The 22,733-nt window shown below is 40.7% G+C and overlaps 2 protein-coding genes across 2 annotated transcripts; both read left to right on the top strand.

Moving 5' to 3' along the window:
• The first annotated feature begins 2,984 nt into the window (after nt 1-2,984).
• On the top strand, nt 2,985-11,069 carry LOC306972207 (cyclic AMP-responsive element-binding protein 3-like protein 3-A). Its single transcript, XM_079568751.1, has 10 exons — nt 2,985-3,069; nt 3,179-3,280; nt 4,360-4,639; nt 6,414-6,544; nt 6,905-7,015; nt 7,215-7,321; nt 9,243-9,311; nt 10,098-10,182; nt 10,488-10,581; nt 10,654-11,069. Exons 1-10 carry the CDS (start codon nt 3,049-3,051, stop codon nt 10,812-10,814), a joined length of 1,161 nt encoding a protein of 386 aa, XP_079424877.1. The 5' UTR covers nt 2,985-3,048; the 3' UTR covers nt 10,815-11,069.
• A 5,377-nt stretch (nt 11,070-16,446) lies between these two features.
• LOC306972727 (relaxin-3 receptor 1-like) lies at nt 16,447-19,475 on the top strand. The gene is made up of 3 exons (XM_079569433.1): nt 16,447-16,972; nt 17,974-18,417; nt 18,843-19,475. Exons 1-3 carry the CDS (start codon nt 16,766-16,768, stop codon nt 19,446-19,448), a joined length of 1,257 nt encoding a protein of 418 aa, XP_079425559.1. The 5' UTR covers nt 16,447-16,765; the 3' UTR covers nt 19,449-19,475.
• Nucleotides 19,476-22,733: the final 3,258 nt, after the last annotated feature.

The raw sequence follows: 22,733 nt of genomic DNA, 5'->3' as shown, positions 1-22,733 counted from the left end.
CACATTTTATGAATGTTTATAGCGGGGGTGCGCAAGTTTTGCTTGATTGCGAGGCATTTTTTTCCATTTAGATGCAGGCTGAATCTACCCAAATTAAAATCAAATAGCAGCATTGTCCATGATGTAAGTACCCCCTACTTACATGATGGGCAATGCTGCTATTTGATTTTAATTTTGGTTTCTAACTCAGGTAACATTTAAACCTTTGTAAAAAAATAAAATAAAAATAAAAATAAAAAAACATCATCTTAGGAGCCACAGGAGTTGGCACCCGGCTCCTTATTTAGCTATAAAGTTGTTTTGATTCTTTGTTCTGTCAATAAAGGCTCACTGAGAGTGAGCCTCCGTAAGCATTCAAGTAGCTTCGAGAGCCGATGTGAGACATCACATTGGTTATAGACCAAAAAATATATCAAATCAATCAGGCTTTGAAGGTCTGGATTGTAACAAATCTTTGAAATAATGGATTTATAAAGGGCCATGTTGATGGCGACGGTAGGATTTAGACAGTTCCAGAAAAGGACAAAACCTGGCTGAAATCAATAGGGTGGCAGCTGGGTGACAAGACCGTTACTGGGGGTGGATCCGCCCCTGTGTTTAAGTTAAGCAAATCAGAAAATAATAGGCTATAAATTGAGAGCATTAATAATCCAATTACTCTGCGGTCAGAGGTTTTGAGGCATTTGCCTCAGGTATTTCATTATTGCACTGATTTAGTGTTTCTCCATAGATTTATGGGAAATTGTTACTTCAAGGGCCATTAAATGTCTTAAAATGCATTTTTCTCACATTGTTGCAAAAACCTCCACTTAAGTAGCATTCATTTTTAGACTTAATAATACTCTGAAGGTTTCTTCAAAAAAATATTTCAGTAATCTACAGCAAATGTTTCAAATTGATATCGTAAAATGTATCACACACGCACACACACACACGCACACACACACGCACACACACACACACACGCACACACACACACACACACACACACACACACACACACACACGCACACACACACACACACACACGCACACACACACTGCTTGAACGCACTGTGTTGTGGAGCTTGTTAAATGTCTGCATTGAAAAACAGGCCGCACCAGGGAGCTCTTTATCAGACATGTGAGCGCTGGAGATACACACAATTTGTATTTTGTTGGAAACCCATTTTCCAAAGTTCCAAGATGTGAGGAGAACAGTCTCCAATATTAATGACCCAGGCAAACACAGGAGAAACTGACCTGAATGCAAGCTTCTAATGAGCAAAAAGGTTATTAAGGGTCACCCACATAGAGACCTTCAAAAACATGAAAATGTGAAGGAACGAAAATCATATTGATGATTCAGACAATGCTGCAGGAGGGGGAAGATGAGCTTTTCCCTCTGAGGTTTATGAAGCAGTGGAATTTCCCAGGTGCCCATTATACCTATCACTCAACTCGAGAAAACAGTCACTCACTGTGTATTTCATGACTGGTGGACCGATCAGTCTGAATGGAGCAGCTACGGTCTGCCCTGAAAAGTAATCAGCAAATTCACCTGAATCTCACAGGTGCTTAACCACCGGCTCTATAGCTGGTTTCAATCGAAAGAGCCACGTTGTAGCAGAGCATTTGACATATAATCCTTTTAAGCCTCATGCTTGTCGAAACTTAATTGCTAAATCACGTTTGATAGGTTTATTATTATCCAGAAATATGAGGACAGGCCAGTCAGTAACAACAACAGAAATAATTACAAGAGATAAATGAAAAAGACCTCAGTAGCCCGGGCCACCAACTGTAATTTTGTCTTTCAATATATCTTCCTTATTGAGGAAATCCATGTTCTTGCCTGCAGTGATTTATGAGTTTTTCTAAATGAGAAATGAATAAGTCAAAAGCCTTGACTCCTCTGTTCTTTGAGAAACATCATAATATACACATTGTATGGCAGTGCCTTAGTTCCCTGGAGAACTTTTAAGGTACATCTAGGTAAGAATTTGATGAAAATGAATGTGGAAGCAGTGTTCTGAACTCCACCCCATTCTCAGTATGAGATGTGTTCGAAATGTCCCGGGAAGGTAATCACTGTGTACTTTGACTCAGTAATCTTAAAGGATGGAACAACAATAAAGATAGCAGGGTTGTACTGCCATGCAATTAAACCATTACAACATTTACAGTGATTTGAACACTCCAGAGGCAGTGGACACAATAGTCAGTGCTATTAGATTATATTATCATTGGATTATTTCTCTATTATGCCACATAAAGCTAAGGCACCTTACAGTTTGACAATGCAGGGGCTTCATTGGGACAAATAACATTACTGTAAGGAAATTAGTATGTTTCATGGTCACTTAAACTGGCCTTAGAGTAGAAAAAATGCATCTGTCATGTTGTTCAAGTCTTGTCAGAGGTGTAAAAAAGCTTCGAAATGGAGGCAGTTCTCATGCTGATGGCACTCAGAGACTAAACGTGCAGAAATAGGTCCTCCCCACCAAGATGACACCGGGACAATGATGAATGTCAAATAATTGATCCTGTTTTGCCATGTTTTGTACTGCAAGCAAACTGGCTGTTATGTAATCTACTGATTTATGATGGGATTAGTGCAAACAGGTGCACATATTTATGGTGTTGAAAATGATAAGTCGTGATAACGCAGCAAGTTTCTGTTTTCAAAAATCCCCATTTCAGCAAAAAAAAAATATTGGCGTTAAAATCGTACACGGCAGATGTGGCAGAATTTGGTTTCTAGATGTGAATGATTTGAGCTGGAATACAACAGCAGTACTTACATAAACTGAATGTGAACCTATTCTGAACACGTGCATACGTCCTGACATGTTTTGATGACATCTTTGAGCATTGATTGGTTATGCAGAGTTTATCTCACGCCTCATTGGACGGTCATCATCTGGGTTGGGAAAGTGCAATACTGAGATATGGCTTTCAACTTTGTCCTCTGAGACATACTCGGCCATTCCTCTCCAGACAAGCAAAGAGTGAGAATCTGAGGTTGTTGTTTTTTTTGCTGTGCCATTTTTGCTCCTCAGTTTTGGGATGACACTGACGACAGCTGAGGTGAGTCTGTGAGGAAACAAATCACAATTAGCTGATGTTTTTTTTATTATTTTTTTTCGATTTGATTGCATTGATCAAACTAAGGAATCCGTGTCTTGTCCTGCTTTAGGTTCAAGTTGGGATGGACGTCATTGACCTGCTGCTCAGAGGTCCAGACGAACTGGCCAGCGGTTACCATAGCAACCACATGTGGACTATCAACAGCGAAGACGTGAGTACTGAGAACCTGGTCCTTTTGTCAACACATCCTGGCCGGTTCGTGTTCTGATGATATTGTTTTGAATCGTCCACGTCCCAGATGAGAAAAAAAGAGTCAAAATCAAATAATCGTTTGACAGATAACAATGGTTTATTTACAACACTGGCGGTTGATTGGCTAGAACCAGTTAGCAATAGAGGGTTTCACATCTTGCCATTGCTTTTGTAGAGTCATTGTATATGCGCACATGCAACTAAAGCAGTTTGTTTAACCTCTTAACCCCCACCTAAACTGAGCACGTTTTCTCCAGTTTGGCTTTACCCAAATCTAAAAGCTTCTTGGGAGAAAAAAAGCAAAAAAAAACATGACAAAAAAAGCGATGAAAAGGTGACAAAACGTGTGACAAAAGAAAGCAACAAAAAAGCCAAAAAAGAGCAACAGAAAACTAACAAAAAAGTTATGAAAATGTAGCATAAATGTGAAGAAAACCCAACACAAAAAAAGTCACCAAAAAAAGGGACGACAACACGAGGAAAAAGATCCATTTAGACAAGTTTTGTAGGCCTTAGCTTTCAAATGGTGGCGTTACACTGGCCTAAAGGCTGTGTGTGACCTCGTGGATTTGGGTGAAGCTGAACTGGAGAAAATGCACTCGTATCCGAATCTAAAAGCCTCTCGACTGGAGCTTAAAGCCTCTAGGCCAGTGTCACGCTTCATTTGAAAGCTAAGTCCTACAAAACTGATCCGAACCTTTTTTCTCGCGTTGTCGCCCTGTTCATTCGTCACTTTTTTCTGATTGTGTTATTGTTGCTTGTCCGGCAAGTTTGTACCGCTCTTTTGTGGCTTTTCATCCTCGTTTTCGTCGGCATTTTGACCCTTTTTTCAAGAAGTTTTTAGGTTCTGGGTAAAGCCAACCTGGAGAAAAAGTTGGAGAATAAGTGCTCGGTCCAGGTGGGGGTTAAGAGGTTAAGTAGTGACTGTCTGAAGAACAATTTGTCCTCAAGTGTGTGAGAGAATATAATTATATGATTAAGTCAAGCCACACAGTCAGGGCGGTGTCATGTGTTTACTGACAAATCCCCCTGGTTTAGAGCCCCAGCCCCGGGGAAAGCAGTGCTGATGACTTCCTGGAAAGCCTGCTGGGTGGCAGCGATTGCTCCTCACCTCCTGCCTCCCCCCTGTGGTCACCCTGCACCTCCTACAGCGCCATCACTGAACACCATGCAGGACGTCCCGCCGAGAGCCCGGATTCATTCAGGCCTACATCAGAATGTTCAACGGCATGGACTTCCGAGCCTCCCCAAACAGTGACCCACCTATCTCAGGGCAAAGTTAAGATGGAGAAGACCTGCGATGTTGCAATTGATCTAGGTAAGACCACAGCCTGCTGTTGGATCACAGAAAAATAAATAGCAAGTGAAGTTTTTCCCTAATATATAACACTGAGGGTAAACAAGATCTTTATGACGCACACAATACAAGTGGTTTGCCCTAGAAAAAGTAAAGGCAAAACAGGATTGAACAGAAGATTAACAGAACATTATTTTGACTTATTTTTCCTTTGACTTATGAAAGTAATGGCTACTTACTGGGCATGTGACTGTAAGAGTCCTTTCAAGGCCATGCATTTGAACCTTTTAAAAGATAAACGGTACAGTGATTGTCATTTATCATGTGTGAGTCGTGTGAATCACTAGGGAAATAGACTTTTGACAACAGCTCTTTGGGGAAAAGGTTTTTTGACCTTCGCTCTTGAATCAAAAATAAATGAATATGGAATCGGATTTGACGCACAAAAGGGGGATTGTGAGTGACATACAGTACATGTAAAGGAGCACAACAAGCTGTGACTGGTATGTCCTGTACAAAAAGGTTTGGTGTACTTAATTAAACAGTAATATAAACCGTGCTGGCCGCAGTAGCTATGGTCACATGGCCAGAGAGATCACAACTGCAGCAATCACATGCAGGGCTCAAAATTGCCACCAGTTTTTACTTGTGCGATTGGCCACACCGCTACGCCTGTTCTGATGATCCCCATCACAAACCCGTCACTTTCACCAACTCTGATCACTTCAGACACTGATCCAGATGTGCACAGCTCTAAACCGAAGGAGAATTTATACGTAGATGAGCATTTTAGGATCACTGCAGTAATGAAAGCAGACAGACTCGCGCTCCCTCACCTGCTGCTGTGTTCTGCTCCAGTCTGTCTCTGAAAGGCCTCAGACGCACGGGCTCAGGATGAAAACTAACTGTCCAGACCTTTTGCTAAGTTTTCTTTATTATCAGCAGTTATAATCTAGACAGGTGTTTATTCAGAGTTCCTGTACAGCTAATTCAAAATAACTTTATTTGGTAACACTTTATTTTGCACTGCCTTGATACATTGTAGCAAAATTTAGAACAACGTAATCTGCTTTGTAACATTCTGTAATAACTTGTATCTATATAACACATTCACGATGGTGCAGGTACATAATGTAATAAGACATAAGACCCGAACTCTAACCCTAAGCCCTATCCCTAAGGGTCTTACATTACTACATACTGTAGGTACAAGTTATTACAGATTGTTACAAAGCAGATTACATTGTTCAAAATGTTGTTAGGTACAATGTATCAAGGTAACTGTATTTGTTTATTTGAGCAGTTGAAATTCTGCTCATAAGTAGTGAGCCGAAGCAAAAGCTTGTGAGCGCCCACCCCAGAAATCATTACAATAAAACATTATATCACAATAGCACAAAAGAACATACCACAAAGTGCAGCATAGGAACACAGCATGCACATGTACACACAACATACCCGTTTCTGATTTAACTTTACACATTATCAATCATACATTTAACAACATCACATTTTGATTTGCCTCGTTGGCAAAAAAGAACCTGTTACACTTCAAAGCGGCTTTTTTAACACGGACCACACTTACAAAGCATTGTTTGAAATGTTCATAAAATTAACAGAAAAGAATTACAACAACGGTCCCGTTTCATTCATTGTATCTTGTATTCTTGTATTTAGAATGACACTAAAGTCTCATTAGATATAACAAAACAAGTTCAGAAATAACCGGTTGTGTCGATCCGTTGTTTAGCTGTTTCCTTTATGATTTTGTTTTACGCTTTTATTTTATTCATAGGTTGTGATTGCACTGACCTCGAAGAGAAATTTGGATTAGCGTACTACCTCAAAGCGAGCCATCCGCCCCTGCGGCCATCCAGTCAACCTCTCACTGTGAAAGACCTTCTCCTGTCCAATCGAGGGCAAAAAGTGAGTACAAAGACGGGCTGACTTATTTTTTTCTTAATGAAAAGACCAGCGTCAAACCTTTGAATATGAAGCCGTTGAGGGAAGACTGTAAATTTACATTGAAAAACCTTTGGTCTGCACTAGCAATTGAGGAAAAAAAGCAGCCCAAAAAGCAATATTCAAAATCTGGTAGCACGTTACTCTAACCCCGTATAAACATAGATTATAAGGCAACATGCTTCATCTTCTTTAATAATAAATAAATAATACTGGCTGCAAAATGTATCTTCCCCGATTTGTCCCAATTTTTTTGATCCATTATTGTATTACTGTGCTGTAAAGTAAAGTGCACACTGCATTATGCTCATGTGCTTTATCCAGGGGCAGAGAGTCTCACAGCATTCACTACAGGAGCTGTTGCTTGATGAAGATGAGAAAAGACTTTTGGCAAAAGAAGGCGTGAAGCTGCCCTGTAAATTACCCCTGTCTAAGGTAAGCAACATCATGCTGTATGTAGGGCACACGCAATTATTGCCACTAAAGCATTGTCTATCTTTGTCACAAGTTTAAAAAAAAGGCTGTCAGCTCCTTCCTCTTTACAACCCAGTTTCTTCCTAACTTACACTCCTTTCTCTTCGCTTCTGTGTTTGCCTCGCCTCTGTCCTCCTGGCTGCTTTATCTCCATGACAAGTTTGAAGAGAGGGTTTTGAAGAAGATCCGGCGGAAAATCCGTAACAAGCGTTCTGCTCAGGAAAGTCGGAAGAAGAAGCAGGAGTATGTTGATAGTCTGGAGGGAAGGTACGATGAATTTCTTGCATCTCATCTGCGTCTCAATCGACGTCAGCGCAAACTTGTAAAAGACCTTTAAAAATGTCTTCACCATTTCTGCCGACTATGGAACAGAACATAACAGAACATAAGGCTTCCCTGCACAGGACACACAGTAATGAATATAAAGAGACACCAAAAGTTTTCAACTTACTTTGAAGAGTTGCTTGAACTCTGTCCCACAAAAAAAAAAAAAAATGTTTTATGACTTTATGATGAGGTTTGACTTTATGCCTAATTACAACCTCATTACAATTTGACTACAGCATAGATACATATAATAAAGGTTGCATTCACAATCTAGAATGTGGTGACGTCAGGTGGAAGGCGGGAACCAATACAATTCTACGGGAGAAAGAAATCTCAGAACAGAAAATATACAAAAGGATTAGTTCTCCACTCATGCCATATTAATTTTTTGTGTTAAAGTCCTTTCAAGTGACTAATAATTCTTATGAGAGAAAATAATTCAATTCAAAAGTCATTTGTGCGGACAGAGAAGACTTTGAACCTTTTGCCAGTTTCCGTTTCATGTGGATAGGCCTTGGAATGACAGAGATATTAACCATAAAACAAGCTGAAAAACATCAGCATTTTCACGGTTACCATAGTTACCCCCATCCATAGCTACAATTAGTATACTACCATACTCTAGATGCGTCGGGGACCTGCTGGCAGAAAACATTCAGCCACCTATAACAACACAAAATATTACTGTGTGTGGTCTATTTTCTCTTCCATTGTCTGTTTTTAGGTTACCTGCTTATAAAAAAAAATCTCACAACTCGGTGAAGTAGTAGGAGTGATCAACACATAAAAAATGTGTGTGGAAGCTCCGGTTCACAATAGATGCATTATTTTCCAAGGGGACGCAGTTTTATATTCATGATGTGCTTCACAACTGGATGCTACAAAGTGGCTCTCCCTCAATGGCTCTCCAAATAAGAAGGCCTAATATACAGTTGATTGCTAATAATGGGCGTATATAGTGAGCAAACGTGCATTCTATATTTCCACTCCAATCACTTTGAATTTGTTCTCGGCTCAGTTCATCTAGCTTCATTGTCAATTCTGCCACACTGACAACAACAAAAAAACAGTGGGCAATAGTTAACATTATATACAGTTCAGCATCAGCAATAGGGTGCAGCTGGGGGAGTTCAGCTTTCAACACATAAGCCTTAGTTCAAGAGACTGTTTTACTCTATAGCCAATGGAAGATTTCCAGGAGGCCTTCAAACAGCTTAAAATAATTGTCCGTGTCTAGGCCCACATAAAGCGTACATACTGCAGGTGTGATGACCAGGTGCTGAAAGGCTTCACTGGGTTTGATTTGGACACATGAGTCATACAGTTCAAGATTAAACAAGAAGCCACATATGTATGCGATCCAGTCCTTTGCTCTCATTGTTGGCCCCTTGATGATTTCAGAAAGTAAATAACCTCAACAATGAGTCTCACTTGGTTTGATCCACACTTACTTAGCTGCACAAAAGTATAATCGTGAAAAAGAGACTTCTCCCACTGTGCGACATCAGCATTTGTTGGTTAATTAAGTCGTTCATACAGATTAGATCTGTGGGGAATCTTATCACAGTGTCAGTGGTTCTAAATACAGTGGAAGATGAGTCACAGCGGCGAGAAAAACAGAACAAACACAAGCCTGGACAGAGAGAGAAGTCTTTATCAACGTCAAAAACCAATACGAGCTAAAAGTCAATAATATTTCAAATACAAAGAAAACCTATTTACCTTTTTGTTTTGTTCATGCTGAGATGTGAAGCCAGTAGATGAATTTCCTTCTAAATTTGGATGCTTAATTTGTCAATCCATTTTTTTAGTATAATGACTATTTTATTTTGTCTATTTATTTATTTATCTATCTTGTTAGGATGTCAGCCTGTAATGCTCACAACCTCGAGCTGCAGAAAAGGATCCACCAGTTAGAAGAAAATAACAGGTGAGTGTGTTTATTTACTTCAGTTAAGTTTTACATATTGTCAATTCTACCTCACGTAACGCACATATTAAGAATTGAAAGGCTAGTAAAAAAATATATATATATATATATATATATATATATATATATATATATATATATATATATATATATATATATATATATATATATATATATATTTTTTATATATATATATATATATACTTTATATAGACTGGTACTATTTCAGACCTGGGTTGTTGTTTAGACCAGTGGTTCATAGATTTTTTTTCCGTTGAAACTGCAGTTGGAGTGTTTACATGCAGCTGCACTCCTTTTGTCAGTCATAAATGATGATGTTTTCTTTTAAAACCATTACATATGCTCATATGACCTGACCCTCTGACATGACAAAGCTCTGTGAATCCACTTGCACGCACAGTTTGTCTGCAGAAGAAGTCTGAGCATTTCATTGATCTTTGTTGATTCTCGTCCTTGTCCCCTTTCTCCAAAATGCACCCTGCGGGTACTTTGCTTCCAAAAGTTCTGTTTGTTATGAAACTGCAGCAGTGCATTCAGTGTGTAGAGCACAAAAAAACATCCTTTTTTCCTCTTGATGCTGTGATGTTTGATGTCTTTCCCATAAGGGAGAGCTATTTGACACAAGTTGGACCAAGCTGTATGTGTCTGACGGTGTGCTGGATTTTTGTTTTGTGTTTTCTTCCCTAATGCTAAATGGCGCAATAATCCTTGTGTAAAGAATGTTTTGTCAAATGTCAAATAATTTTCATTATTTACTCACTATAGGGAACTCCTGGATCAGCTAAGCCAGCTACAGGCTGCCCTTGGTAACAACTCAAGGAAACCAACACACAGGGGAACATGCATACTGGTAAGAGATGCCGTATATACCACTCGATGTTAAGATAATTTGCACCATGGAGGATTGTTCAGCCTTGTCTATCAATATGACAGTCTAATAATAAATACCCAGAGGTAAGATTTGAAACTGAGCACATCATTAAAAGGTGCAGATTGTGTTTCTCTGCCGAATACAGCTGTGTTTACCTTGAGGGCTTAAACCCTGTCTGTGTTTGAACATTGCATTATGAAAGATGTGCCTCCCTATTGGTTTTCCTCTCGCATTCCTTCCCGCTGCTGACCTACTATTGGTGTCTCTTCTCCTTTCATGACCAGGTTTTGCTCTTGTCCTTCTCCCTGCTCATCTCCTCAAATCTGCGGCCATACCCTCCCACTCAATTCAGCGAGGGAGACTTCACAGAAACGCAAGGTCTCGGGAGTCACAAAGTATCTTCTTCCCTTCAAAGGCACATGTTTTGATGCACTCTGTCTGTTTCCACAGTGCCGTCACGTTCCCTGCTGTCCACCGAAATGCTGGACACATCCCCTCGAATGCGCCCATCTTTCCTCGGGGGGGTAGAGGTTGTGCGCAGCGGGATCGGGAAGATTTGGTCATGGGCACAGATGCCTACGGCGGATCACAGACACCGGGACTATGTGTGATCTCATTGAACTCCACCCATCCACATTGCCATCCAAGGGAGAGTCAGAGTGTCAGAGCGCCTCCTAATGCAGATACTGCGTCCAATGTGTGCAGTGTGATTACATTTCAGAGCCTGGTCCTCGAGGTGACTCTGAAGAAACATCCAGTAGCTCAATATTTGGGCAGTTTACAATCTCTGACACTATTTATGATGAAGGGCGAAAACACACGCATTTTCCTGAAGACGTGTTGTAAATAGATAATATTAATGCTCATAGGAAGCACCAATTCTCTATGGTAAAAATATGTAATAAAAGTTATCTTGCTGAAATCCAGATGCTCCAAGAATGCTCATTAAAAACACAGACTTCCATAACTTCTAAAGCCAGTAATTAGCTTGGTATTAACAATGTTTTGACACAGGGGCATCAGGGCTCAGCTTTGTTGGATCTGATTCCAAGGATGTATTAAACTTAAAGCATCTGTTCTCGTTAAATTAACATACTTCAACATAAAGATAGATTTACTTTTTTACTTTATGTCCAATCAAGTCTGGACATTTTTCTGTGCATCATCTCAATCCACGTAAACAAATGCAAGAAAGATCAAAGGTCATCCTCATAGATTAGCTCCTCATGTAGATTTTTTTTTTTTTTTTTTGCCAGAATTGTTCACTTGGTGGTACAGGTGTGAAATTCGGAAAAAAGTGCTGGTCACTTAAAATTCTCCTTTGTCTTGTACATAACTGACTTTTTTCAGTCAGTTTAACCCGTAGATCTGCTTCAGTCTAGGTTCTCTGGTACATGCCAATCTGTTATTCTGCCTCAGTGTAAATCAACATCAATGTTACAAACCTGTAAGAAAAGTATAGTACACAGTGACCCAGGTTTAGAGGGGTCATCTTTCTGTGAAGTCTAACCACAATATTTAAGCTGCCAAAGCTGTCAATTATTTTATCAAGTTTGGGGAAAGCTTGTTTGCCATTTGCCTAACAGCATTTTGTGTTGTTATAAATGCTGTTGCAGTTTCCTACAACAACACAGTAGCATCCTCACTCTCGGCACAACCACACCACACTGAACACATTTCCTCTCATGTATTAAGCAAAGCAAGTTGTATTACATGTATTAGCAAAGTTTATTTGTAGAGCACAATTCATGCACAAGGTAATTCAAAGAGCTTCACAGTTACATCAAATTAGAGATAAAATAAATCCATAAAATGCATTAATTGACAAAGTAAAAGCAAAAAAATTTAATTACTTTCTCCTGTCATATGCACGGGTAGAAAAATTGCTTTCAGCCTGGATTTGAAAATTATCACAGTTGCATTATCAGACACGCGGCCTCGTCCTGTTTATTATTGACTCTGGGAACCACCAGAGGCCCCTCCCTGAAGTTCTATGAGCCCAAGGTGGTTCATGCGGCTCTAACATGTCAGAGATGTACTTTGGTGCCAGACCATGAAGGGTGCACGAGCAGAGCTGTTGTAAATGCTATTCTCTAAGCAACAGGAAGCCAGTGCAGAGACGGAAGCACTGGACTAATATGGTTGTATTTCCTGGTTCTTGGAGTAGCATTCTGGATGTACTTCAGTTGTATAACAGCTCGTTTAGAGAGGCCAGTGACCAGGCAAGGCAAGGCATGTTTATTTATACTGCACATTTCGTACACAAGAATAGAACAGAATAGAATTTTGTTGTCTACTGAGGTCGATCTTATGCAATACAATCAGGTTAAGTTAAGGCAATTAAAGCACATACATAAAAACATAAAAACATGGGAAATACACAGTACACGTGGTCATATGCTGGATTTTTTTCTTGGGGACAGGAAGGATGACTGGCCATTGACTGGGAGATGGGGCTGAGGAAACGTGTTGAGGGAGGGGTATGTGCGTGCATTTGTTTACAATCCATGAAGTCAGTGTTAGGCAAAATATGAGCCTGAGACATCAGTCCATATCTGGTTTAGCTCCGTAGCTTGGCATCAAAGGTAAAGTGTTGAATGCATAGGAGAGATAAGCAGTCCAGCTGCTTCAATCTGCTCTGTCAGGAGGAAGAGAATTATTCCGGAATAGTTCATAAATTAATAGCAAATAAGCTTTGACTTGGTCTCAGCATTAGTTCAGTTCTCCAGAGCAGGTATCTCCCTTCACAGTTCATCCCATTTCCTCCCAAAATATAGTCCACCTTTTGTCCATCTCCACAGCGAGCTGCCAGGTCGCATACAACAGTCCATCGTTGTGCACTACTTTCTTGTGTAATTCCATCACTCGGTCACTCCCTTCTCCAAAGTGCTTGTTAATCTGCTGTCATCCGACAGCAGCGAGGTGCAAGCTGCTCAGCCATTTTTCTGATAAACCAGGGCAGCGCCTTATGCTATAAGCAGGTACCCTGTTATCAAGATTTCAAATAAGTAAATATCTTTGATGTCTCCGACCGACAGGACCGCAAGGCAAGCGACAATCCACATACTCCACGTATTCATTGCAAACTCAGCTGTGAAAATCCAGTGACGGAAGACGACCTCCTCCTCCTTTGTGAAAAAATCGTATCAATAGCACTGAGAGACCAGTTAATCAATTCCACAGTTAGTGATTCGGGAGGACAGTGAGCAGGGGATCCAAAAGGAAATAAAAGTCAGACAAAGACACTTGCAGAAGCAGGAATAAAGCACGAAAGCCAAGCATATCTGCACTCGAAGGAGACAGTAGCAGACCGTCACAGGTGTCTATAACCTGGTGAAGACAAATCCATGGATAAGTCTCATAAGTCTGGGTTAGACACTGTACCTGATCATGGTAAAAAGCTGCTATAGTTATTGCTTTGATGTGGCTCTTTAAGGTCAGGTCTGAGTCCATAATCAATCCTCGTTAGAGACGCTCTACTTCAAAGGTGTTTACTCACAGGTGAGAGTAGCGGTAGTTTCTGGGGAGGAGCCGGGCCTATCCCAACTCCTCCCTTTTGGTCTTTATCTAGGCTGCGGCCTGAACGGAACCTTACTTTGCTGACGAAGCCTTTTGGATGAGAGGCGAAACGTTCGAGACTCCAACCACTGAGTACAGAAGACGACTCGAATACCTTCATTGAAGATGGACAACCCCTGTACGACTGAGAGCTTACACAGACATCCTGTCCTAGAGATAGGACTTGAACCAGCCTAGAGTGGTTAGATGTTAAATGTGCTTATTTGCGACTGACTTTTTGTCATGCATGAAATATTTTGTTTTGACGTCTAATTTCTACAGTAAAAGTCCACATTTTCCTCATTGTAAAACCCATCTACATCCCCACAGGTAGTCAGAAATTAAACATTGATCTTGCTGCCAAGACAGAGAGCAGCAGTGCAATGATGGAAAGACAAAAGCGTTTGATTTCTTTTCTTTTCAATCTTTGCTCAAATTACACCCAATCATCTCCCCTGAGGTTGTTTAATGTGTTTGTTAGCAACATCAAAACTCAAACAATGTATGAGACGGTATATGATGAAATTATAGTAGTAGTATCTTTTTTTTCATTTATATAATTTATTATTAATTTAATACGTACTACAAAACACTATAGCTATAACTGACTCGAGTTAATTATAGAGCACTTTGTTAGCTGTAACAGGATGGAACTTTTTTTCTATAGACAACAAAGAGGAGAAAAGAACAGCAAAAACGTCAGTCCACAAAGATCATGAATACAGTAAACTGTATAGGCAGAATAATATATGTTGAAAGATGAAAAAGGCAAGATATTTGTGAGAGAATGTTTTGTGAACAAGCAAGACAAATACTATTAGCCCTCCACTGTCATGAGGGTAAGAAGATGTAATGGATGTACAGTATATGGGCAATTTGAGGGATCTAATCCAGTTTTTTAATGGTTTGCATGTCTCTACCACCCTCTGTCTTAGCCATGAGAAGTCAATCTTTGAAAGATCCATCCATCCATCCAGCAGCCGTTGGAGCTGCCCGCATCACATTGCACCTGCCCCTTTTGGCTCCCCTGCAGGTGGTGGGTCCACAGAAGGACGGCCTCACGCTTCTCACTGGGCCTGTTGGTCTCTCATAAGGGGCTTCTGAACCGCTCTTTGTCTGACCCGTCACCTAGGACCTGTTTGCCATGGGAGACCCTACCAGGGGCATGAAGCCCCCGACAACAGAGCTCCTAGGATCATTCGGGTGCTCAAACTCCTCCACCACGTTAAGGTGGCAGTTCCAGAAGGGGATCTCTCATAAATCTGAGAGGTTTTTGAGTAAATCTTCAAAGAAATAGAAGGTACAGAAGGTAAATTACAGGGCTTCAGTTGGAAGAACAGCATTAATTGTTTAGTAATAAGGGATTCATTGCAGACCCCAATGATTGTTTTATGCTTTTGTTCATTACCTATTGATTATCATTGTCTCCTATGATCCAAATCTCCTCCGATGTCATCATTGGCGGAGATTTGCATCAATAAAATGATGGTCGCAGTGCAAATCCTTTGTGTAAATACCAGGCTGCAGCAACAAAGGGCAGTCTGTCATCAAAACAAATTACCATTGGGATTAGCTGTTGCATTGTGTGACAGGATCAAACCAGTCCATATGTTGCTGCATGCTTGGGCATGACACTGACCTCACCAATGTGCTCAAAAGTTTACATACCCTGATAAAATGTTTGATGTTTTTGCCAATTTTTCAGATATGAAAGATAATACAACAACTTTCTTTTCTTTTTTTCCCGCTCATATTTAGTGGTTGTGTGAAGCCATTTATGGTCATATAACTGAGTTTATTATTTTGGAAATCAGAATGATGATGACCCTGATAAAATGACAGCTTGGATTCTTTTGTGGTAGCTGTGGATGGGCCTCTTTATTTCCTCGGATGGTAAAGCTGGCCAGGAACTGGAGGCTTTTTGCCAAAAAGAATGGCCAGCCCTTCTCATCCGCGGCCCATCCACAATTACCACAAAAGAATCCAAGCTGTCATTGATGTTAAAGGGGCCAACACACAATATGTTGTTGTGTTGTATTTCATAATGTTTTGTTTTTAACTATGCTGTTCACGGTAGCACTTTGAGATTTGGTGTCAAATGTAAAGTGCATTATAAATAAAATTTATTATTTTTATTATTACAATATTAAAGGGACTATACAGAGTTTAAAAATGCTAAAATGATGTATTTTCCTCCCCCTACATGATCCAGCAATGTCCTAAGGTTTAGAATGAGTCCAGACCTGTTCACCACAACTGCCTCTAAAATCCTGCACTGTCACTCAAAAAGGTGTTAATTCGGGTCCGAAGTGTCATGCACGAGCCTAATATAGAAGCTGCAGTTATGCGTAAGACCTAAGGTGGCAGTAGTGAGTATAAAATGACCAACTTGCATCTAGCCCCTTTAAGCAATGGGGTATGTAAACTTTTGATCAGGGTCATTTTGGTCGTTTCTTTTGTCATTATGATTTAAAAAGAGCAAACTCAGTTGTTTGAACTGGCTTTGCACAACCACTGACTATGAGTGAAAAAAATGTGTTCATCATTCATATTCTCTGAAAAATTGCCAAATAATAAAAATAAATAATAGTTAATAATTCTGCCGGCCTATGTCAACTTTTGAGCATCAGTCCTGTTCAAGATCCTCCTCCGCTCATTTCAGTTGTGTGCTCATCATCGCGCACATCCAGGAGTCCTGGCGCGTGTCCGATGGCGCGCGGTGGTGGAGAGCGACTCTATAAAAGGCTGAAGCGTCAAAAGGATTGTGGGTGTGGATGCGAAGTTGCAACCTAAACTTCATGTCCTAGACTCGAATGTAGCGTCTGTAAAGGGATGTTAATTAGAACAGAGATCAGCTGTAACTTTAAAATGACCTGAGAGCACAATGCGTTATGCCATTTACGCAGCTAAACAACGCGACTCTGTGGGACAAAAACAAATGCGTTATTTTTCAATTTATTCATTTTTCTTCTGCATTTTGAATGAGTAGGTGTCTTTGCGGAGAATGCAGAACAACATCAGTGGATCCGCGGTGTTCACAGATTATAGCGCGTGTGGAGGAGATGGGGATGAGAGCGAGATCTCCAAACTGATCAACCCCAATGGCGCAGCAACCAACCTGGCCGCGCTCAACCTGTCACTCGGCTGCTGGCTTCAAATACTTTCGAAGGAATCCACGGTGGATCTTCATGGAGACAGCGCGAACCTGGTGGTGGGTCACTTTCAATGTTAATATGAACAAACAGCGCGCGTGCTAACTTACTAAAGTGTTTGGGTTATAGTTTGGCAAACGTCGTGCATTTTGGACACGATTCAAAAGACGCCTAATGGTCGAGATTTTAATATAAACTGCATCTTCAGGTACAAGTCAGACATTTCAGATAACAGCGTTTCCTATAGGATAACATAAGGAATAAAGAGGCTAATTGTTCAAGTTTCACAAATATATTTAATTTGGGTGATTCAGCATGTCAAAATAATCTACAAAATGATTGAGACAAACTTGCAAGGGAGCTTTTTCCCCCATCGTTTTTTTAGTCGTGAAAAACATTTTATAAGCCATGGTAAAGAATATTAGGCTACAGGAGGTACAGGTTGTGTTAGTCCTATGGCACTGCAAAAAGAAGAGATTCTTGTATTAAAGCTGGAGTACCTGACTTCTTGTTGTTGTTGTTGTTGTTGTTGTTGTTGTTGTTGTTGTTGTTGTTGTTGTTGTTGTTGTTGTTGTTGTTGTTGTTGTTGTTGTTGTTGTAGAGTAAATTTATTTTTGTCACCTAAGTCACCGAGTGTGTTGTAATCACGGCAAAAAACAGACCTTGGTGCTATGTCTTCACCTAAATGTTTATCGAGCAATGGAAGATAAAAGCATAATTTAAATGAGTGCAATTTATTTTGGGGGTGGTTCCCTCTGCTTCACTTTGCCATTACTCAAAGCTGTACACTGGCATGAAATGTTCATATATTTAATTTACTTGATCAATTTGGTTATACAGCAGGGATTGTGACATAGAAATTAGTTTGTGCCAACACTAAAAATTTCAAATTTTGAACAGGAAAACTCAGGTACCCCAGCCTAACATTAATGCCTTTAGAGGCCTGGTTATTTGTAAGGAATGTGTGAAATGATGGAAGGGTTTGAGTGAAGTGTGACACTCAGTAAACACTCTCTGTCAATCAGATCAGAGCAAACACAGGTATTGTTATGTGTGACAGGTGCGGGTCCTCATTGCCATGGTCTACCTGGTGGTGTGCATTCTGGGCCTGGTGGGGAACTCGCTGGCTCTGTTCCTGCTCCACTCAAGACGTCGTGGGCACCGTCACTCCTCCATTGACAGCTTTGTGATGAGCCTAGCTCTGACTGACCTCCAGTTTGTCCTGACTCTCCCATTCTGGGCTGTAGACACAGTGCTGGATTTCCGCTGGCCGTTTGGCAGAGTCATGTGTAAGATCGTGAGCTCAGTGACCACTCTCAACATGTATGCAAGTGTCTTCTTTCTTACTGCCATGAGCGTGACCCGCTACCATTCCCTCGTGACCTCTTTGAAGATGGAGAGCCCCAGGATCGCCGTTGCTCGAGCCAAATGGGCCAGTTTGGCCATCTGGGCAGTGTCAGTGGTGGCCACCCTGCCCCATGCGCTCTACTCTACAACAGTACAGGTAGTTATAAATATAACACATGAAAAGAACAACAGCTTGTCATTGATATGCAATATTAAAAGTCATCATATATGACACGTCATATATCTCAACTTTTTTTTTCTTACATTGACAGAAGCCTCCTCTTTTATACAGTATTCATTTTAAAAGGGCTTAATCTACGCTGCAGCTTTCATGAAAATGCCTCTTTATAAATATGTAAAACTATAACTTCAAACACAAGCTGCTGCCTTCTAAACATCCACTGTTTTCTCTATCACAGTCTTTGAGGTTGAGTTCATTGTGCAGCAGAGATAAAGTTAAAGCTCAATAGATTAAACAATGATATGTGGTCCATTTTCTACTGTCCATTATGATTATTACTTGCTTATAAATGTAAACCTTATTGTGAGACTTCTCAAACTGACTGTGGTCCTTGTGCTCAGGTTTCTGCAGAAGACGAGCTGTGCCTGGTGCGCTTCTCAGACTCAGGACAGTGGGACCCACAGTTCTTGCTTGGGCTTTATCAGACGCAGAAAGTACTTCTGGGATTTGTAGTGCCGTTGACTATCATCAGCGTGTGCTACCTTCTGCTGCTGCGCTTCATCTTGAGAAGGCGAGTCGTGACCAGTGTGGTCAGTGGGAATGTGTTTGAGAAGACAGAGAGTGAGAGGGGGCGTCATCGCCGTCGCTCCAAAGTCACACGCTCTGTGACAATCGTAGTGCTGTCTTTTTTCATCTGCTGGCTCCCCAACCAGGCACTCACGCTGTGGGGAGTGCTCATTAAGTTTGACTTAGTTCCATTCAGCAAGGCCTTCTACAACACGCAGGCCTATGCCTTTCCCCTGACTGTGTGTTTGGCTCATGCCAACAGCTGTCTCAACCCAGTGCTTTACTGCCTCATCCGTAAGGAGTATCGTGCTGGATTGAAGAATATGCTGCTCAGTGTAACACGTTCTGTCCGCACTGTCCTGACTCTGGCTGTGAGGGGCAGAAGAGTGGAGGGGGAACCACCTAACCAGGACATGATAAACAAAGACATTCAAATGTAGGGCATGGAAGGGACAGGCTCCACTGTGGACTAACTTAAGTATTTGTTTTACAGGTGTCACATTTATTCAGTATTGGACAAATGATTTTGCTTGTTTGTGCTACCTGCAAACAAGCCCAGAGGTGTGTTTATGTACAAAAAAAGAAAAAAAGTGTTGAATGTGTTGACAGAAATTTAAAATGTAATCCTGGGTTGGAGCTGGATTTTCCATGTTCTGAATAATAGGAATATAATTTATGGCTGTACTGCTGGGCATGCTCTTCCTCAGCAGAATAAAATAATGTTTAAGCTAAAGCAGAGAGATGCCGCCTTTGAAGTTGGCACATTCTTACTTTGTGTATCAAAGTACCCAATCAGGGGTCTCAAAATCCAGCTATGAAGTAGGTCTGTACAATCAGGCAAACTACAACGGGTTGATTTTTTTTCATGTGCCCACTCTTGTAATCACTACATCAGCAGAGCATTCTCCATAAGAAAAGTTAGTTGTTTGTGTGTTGATCTGATCTGTTTTTTAAAGAGAACATTTCCATAAGGGCATTATTTGGTGCTACTCTAGAATGAGCTGTTTCTTTTATGAATGTGTTGTGGTGTTGCACTGGTGTTAATATCTTGGGAGACTGGTTTACTGTACAGTGGGATTAAATACATTGCAAGGACACTGCATTTTGTATGTTTTTTTTTACGGGTTTATCGGGACGCACATTTTGTCTTGGCACAAAGACGGTCACCTTTTTGCCCTTTTACAATCTTTCCCTTTTGAAACACGGATGAGCAAATGTCACATCTGCTCTTTTATGGGCTGTAATTACTAAATGGAGATAGACTGGTGCTCACGAGCCCTGTGCTAGTAGGTCACATTGTCATGGAGGAAATCACATACAATCTCAATCCATACTGCAAAGAAAACTATTTGTTGCAAAATTTGAGTCACAAACAAGGCTGCACGATGGTCAGTTAAATCACATGACAATATAACCACTATTAACCACCATAATATCGTGCACATATCCAATAGGTTATGTACATCACAACATTCTAAAGAGCCTACACTTTAAACCCGAGGAGGAGGGCAGCTGAAAATTCCATGCTGGTAACTATGGTGCAGATTTCTTCTCTGTAATTCCTGGGCCAATTCACATCAAACCAAAACTGTCACAAACTGTCATAGCCATAACAATAATATGACAAGTTTGTGAATCCAATCACTATCAAATAATGACCATAGAAAATGGGATACTCGTGGAAGGCCCAGGACTTGCTGGAGGGACTATGTCTCTGAGCTGGCCTGGTGTCTGCCTCTGGGTCCCCCAAGAACAGCTGGAGGAGGTGTGCATGGATCAGGAAGTCCGGGCATCTTTGCTCAGGCTGCTGCCACCGTGACCTGGCCCAGCATAAAGCAGAAGACAATAGATGGAAAACACATGAACATGATCTTTTTGGACATTTCTTTCAAAAACTGCCTGTCCCATAGAGTTGTATTGGCACCTGCCCTCTAACTGAAATATGATCCTGTAACAGGAACGCATTACCTGTCATTACAGTAATTATGTCTCCCTCTTTCCTCCAGGGAGAAGCAGCAGTCAGATAAAGTGCCTCTGCCTAGAAAGCTAAAACAGAATATACAGAAACTATAAATGGACCGTGCGCAATTACAGTACAATGCGCAAAGTAGGTAATTTGTCAAAATGTCAATGACTTCTAGAGAAAGAAATATTAAGAGCGACAAATGACTAATCTCAAGAGCCCACAGTTGGTCTATTTACACTAATGCACCAAATAATAGTGTTTTTTGTGGTTTATTAGTGGTTTAGAGTAGAATCCCAACACTTTCTATATTAGACTTTAAAAATGTAAAACCTATATTACATTTAAAGATAGCTACATGCTCATTTTACAACAGTTCACAGTTATAAATTCTTCTGATATATTTGAGTGGCTAAGCATCTAATGAAGTATGATTGGTAACATTTCAGAGAGGTACATCCCATCTATGATTCACTAATATCAGCTTATGATGTCCAGTTCATGTTGAGCCGTTGAAAAAGAGATGGTTTATCTGAATTCCTGAATCCTTTATCTGTTTTGAATGTGAATGCCCTCATGTTAAAGCTGAGTTTCAGTGTAAATGGGCATCTGAATTCAATACCATTACAAAGCAACCTGCAGAACGGCCAATGCCATGTCATCCTTTTCTCTAATAAGAATGTTGATGTTGAATTCCGGCCATTCATGATTTCTGCAGGGGCATAATGACTTTTTTAAGAGCACAGCAACTCGTGACAGACCCAGTGTGAAGCTGCCACCCCCTGCTCCACTGCCGAGCCACTGTTAAATGGTTAATGACCTGCTCCGGTTTTCCCACTCACGCAGCACTTGAGGAGTTTGATGCTGATTCTGCCCAAACTACAGAAGGCTTTGAAGCAGCGTGTTTGGCCAGATTTGTAAGCTGCTCTGACACTGGTTGTGCGTCAGTGAAACGCGGCAGCAGACACTGATCTCAGCTTTTTTCTTTTTTTTTTCATGCCATCCCATCAGTGAGTTTCTTGACTTTGCAAGAAGATGGGAGCGGAGTTTAAACAAGCTCATTTGAAAATCTCTGCGGAAAATTCAAGGAAGACTGAGCTCCTACACAAATATAATGACAATGTCTATGGCAATCGGTTTTAAGGCATCCACACCATAAATGTGGGCTTTTTGATGTTCAAGTGTCCATTTATCCGGACATGTGCTAGTGAGTACAAGCTGGAAAGTAAAATATAGCTATTTATGGGCATGTTGTACCTTATTTACCATTTGAAATCTGATGTATTATAGTACTAGGGCCCGAAAGCTGTTTTATAAATGACTGCTGTGTGAGTTAAAAAATAGAAAAAAGGTCAGATGACACTGCTGCTGCATGTGCTGCTCATATTCCACATGAGCAAACACTTGGTAAATGACACTGTGTTCACTATTGAGCAAATGGTTTGGAGAAAGACATGCATGGCAAATCTTTGTTAAGTGTCATCAAAGTAGTTAGACTCAGACCTTATGGGGCCTTTATGCCGCAGGCATCTGGTCTCCCATAACAGCGCAGTAAAATGGATATGACAAACACAAAGAAAGCCAGAAGAATAAACCAACAAAAAATATGAATGGAATCAGCATGGGCAACAAAAAATAGTGTCTACCAGATCTGACCTCTCTCATCTGGGCCCCAGGAGCAGTGTGAATCATTCACAGGGTATACAATAATAATGCAATATATATATGGTTACCGCCATGATTCATCACTTTAATTATTTCA

This window comes from Gobius niger (genome assembly GCF_951799975.1).
Source record: "Gobius niger genome assembly, chromosome: 13".
Classification (NCBI taxonomy): domain Eukaryota; kingdom Metazoa; phylum Chordata; class Actinopteri; order Gobiiformes; family Gobiidae; genus Gobius; species Gobius niger.
Note: the sequence above shows the minus strand (reverse complement) of the source record. Positions and strands in the feature narration are given on the sequence as shown.

Excerpts from the sequence above, each read along its gene's own strand:
- LOC306972207 (XM_079568751.1), top strand. The coding sequence starts at position 3,049 with ATGACACTGACGACAGCTGAG. Across the intron at positions 3,070-3,178 it reads TGACACTGACGACAGCTGAG|GTTCAAGTTGGGATGGACGT; the intron begins GTGAGTCTGTGA and ends GTCCTGCTTTAG. Across the intron at positions 7,016-7,214 it reads GTAAATTACCCCTGTCTAAG|TTTGAAGAGAGGGTTTTGAA; the intron begins GTAAGCAACATC and ends CTCCATGACAAG.
- LOC306972727 (XM_079569433.1), top strand. The coding sequence starts at position 16,766 with ATGCAGAACAACATCAGTGGATCCGCGGTGTTCACAGATTATAGCGCG. Across the intron at positions 16,973-17,973 it reads GAGACAGCGCGAACCTGGTG|GTGCGGGTCCTCATTGCCAT; the intron begins GTGGGTCACTTT and ends TATGTGTGACAG. Across the intron at positions 18,418-18,842 it reads TCTACTCTACAACAGTACAG|GTTTCTGCAGAAGACGAGCT; the intron begins GTAGTTATAAAT and ends CCTTGTGCTCAG.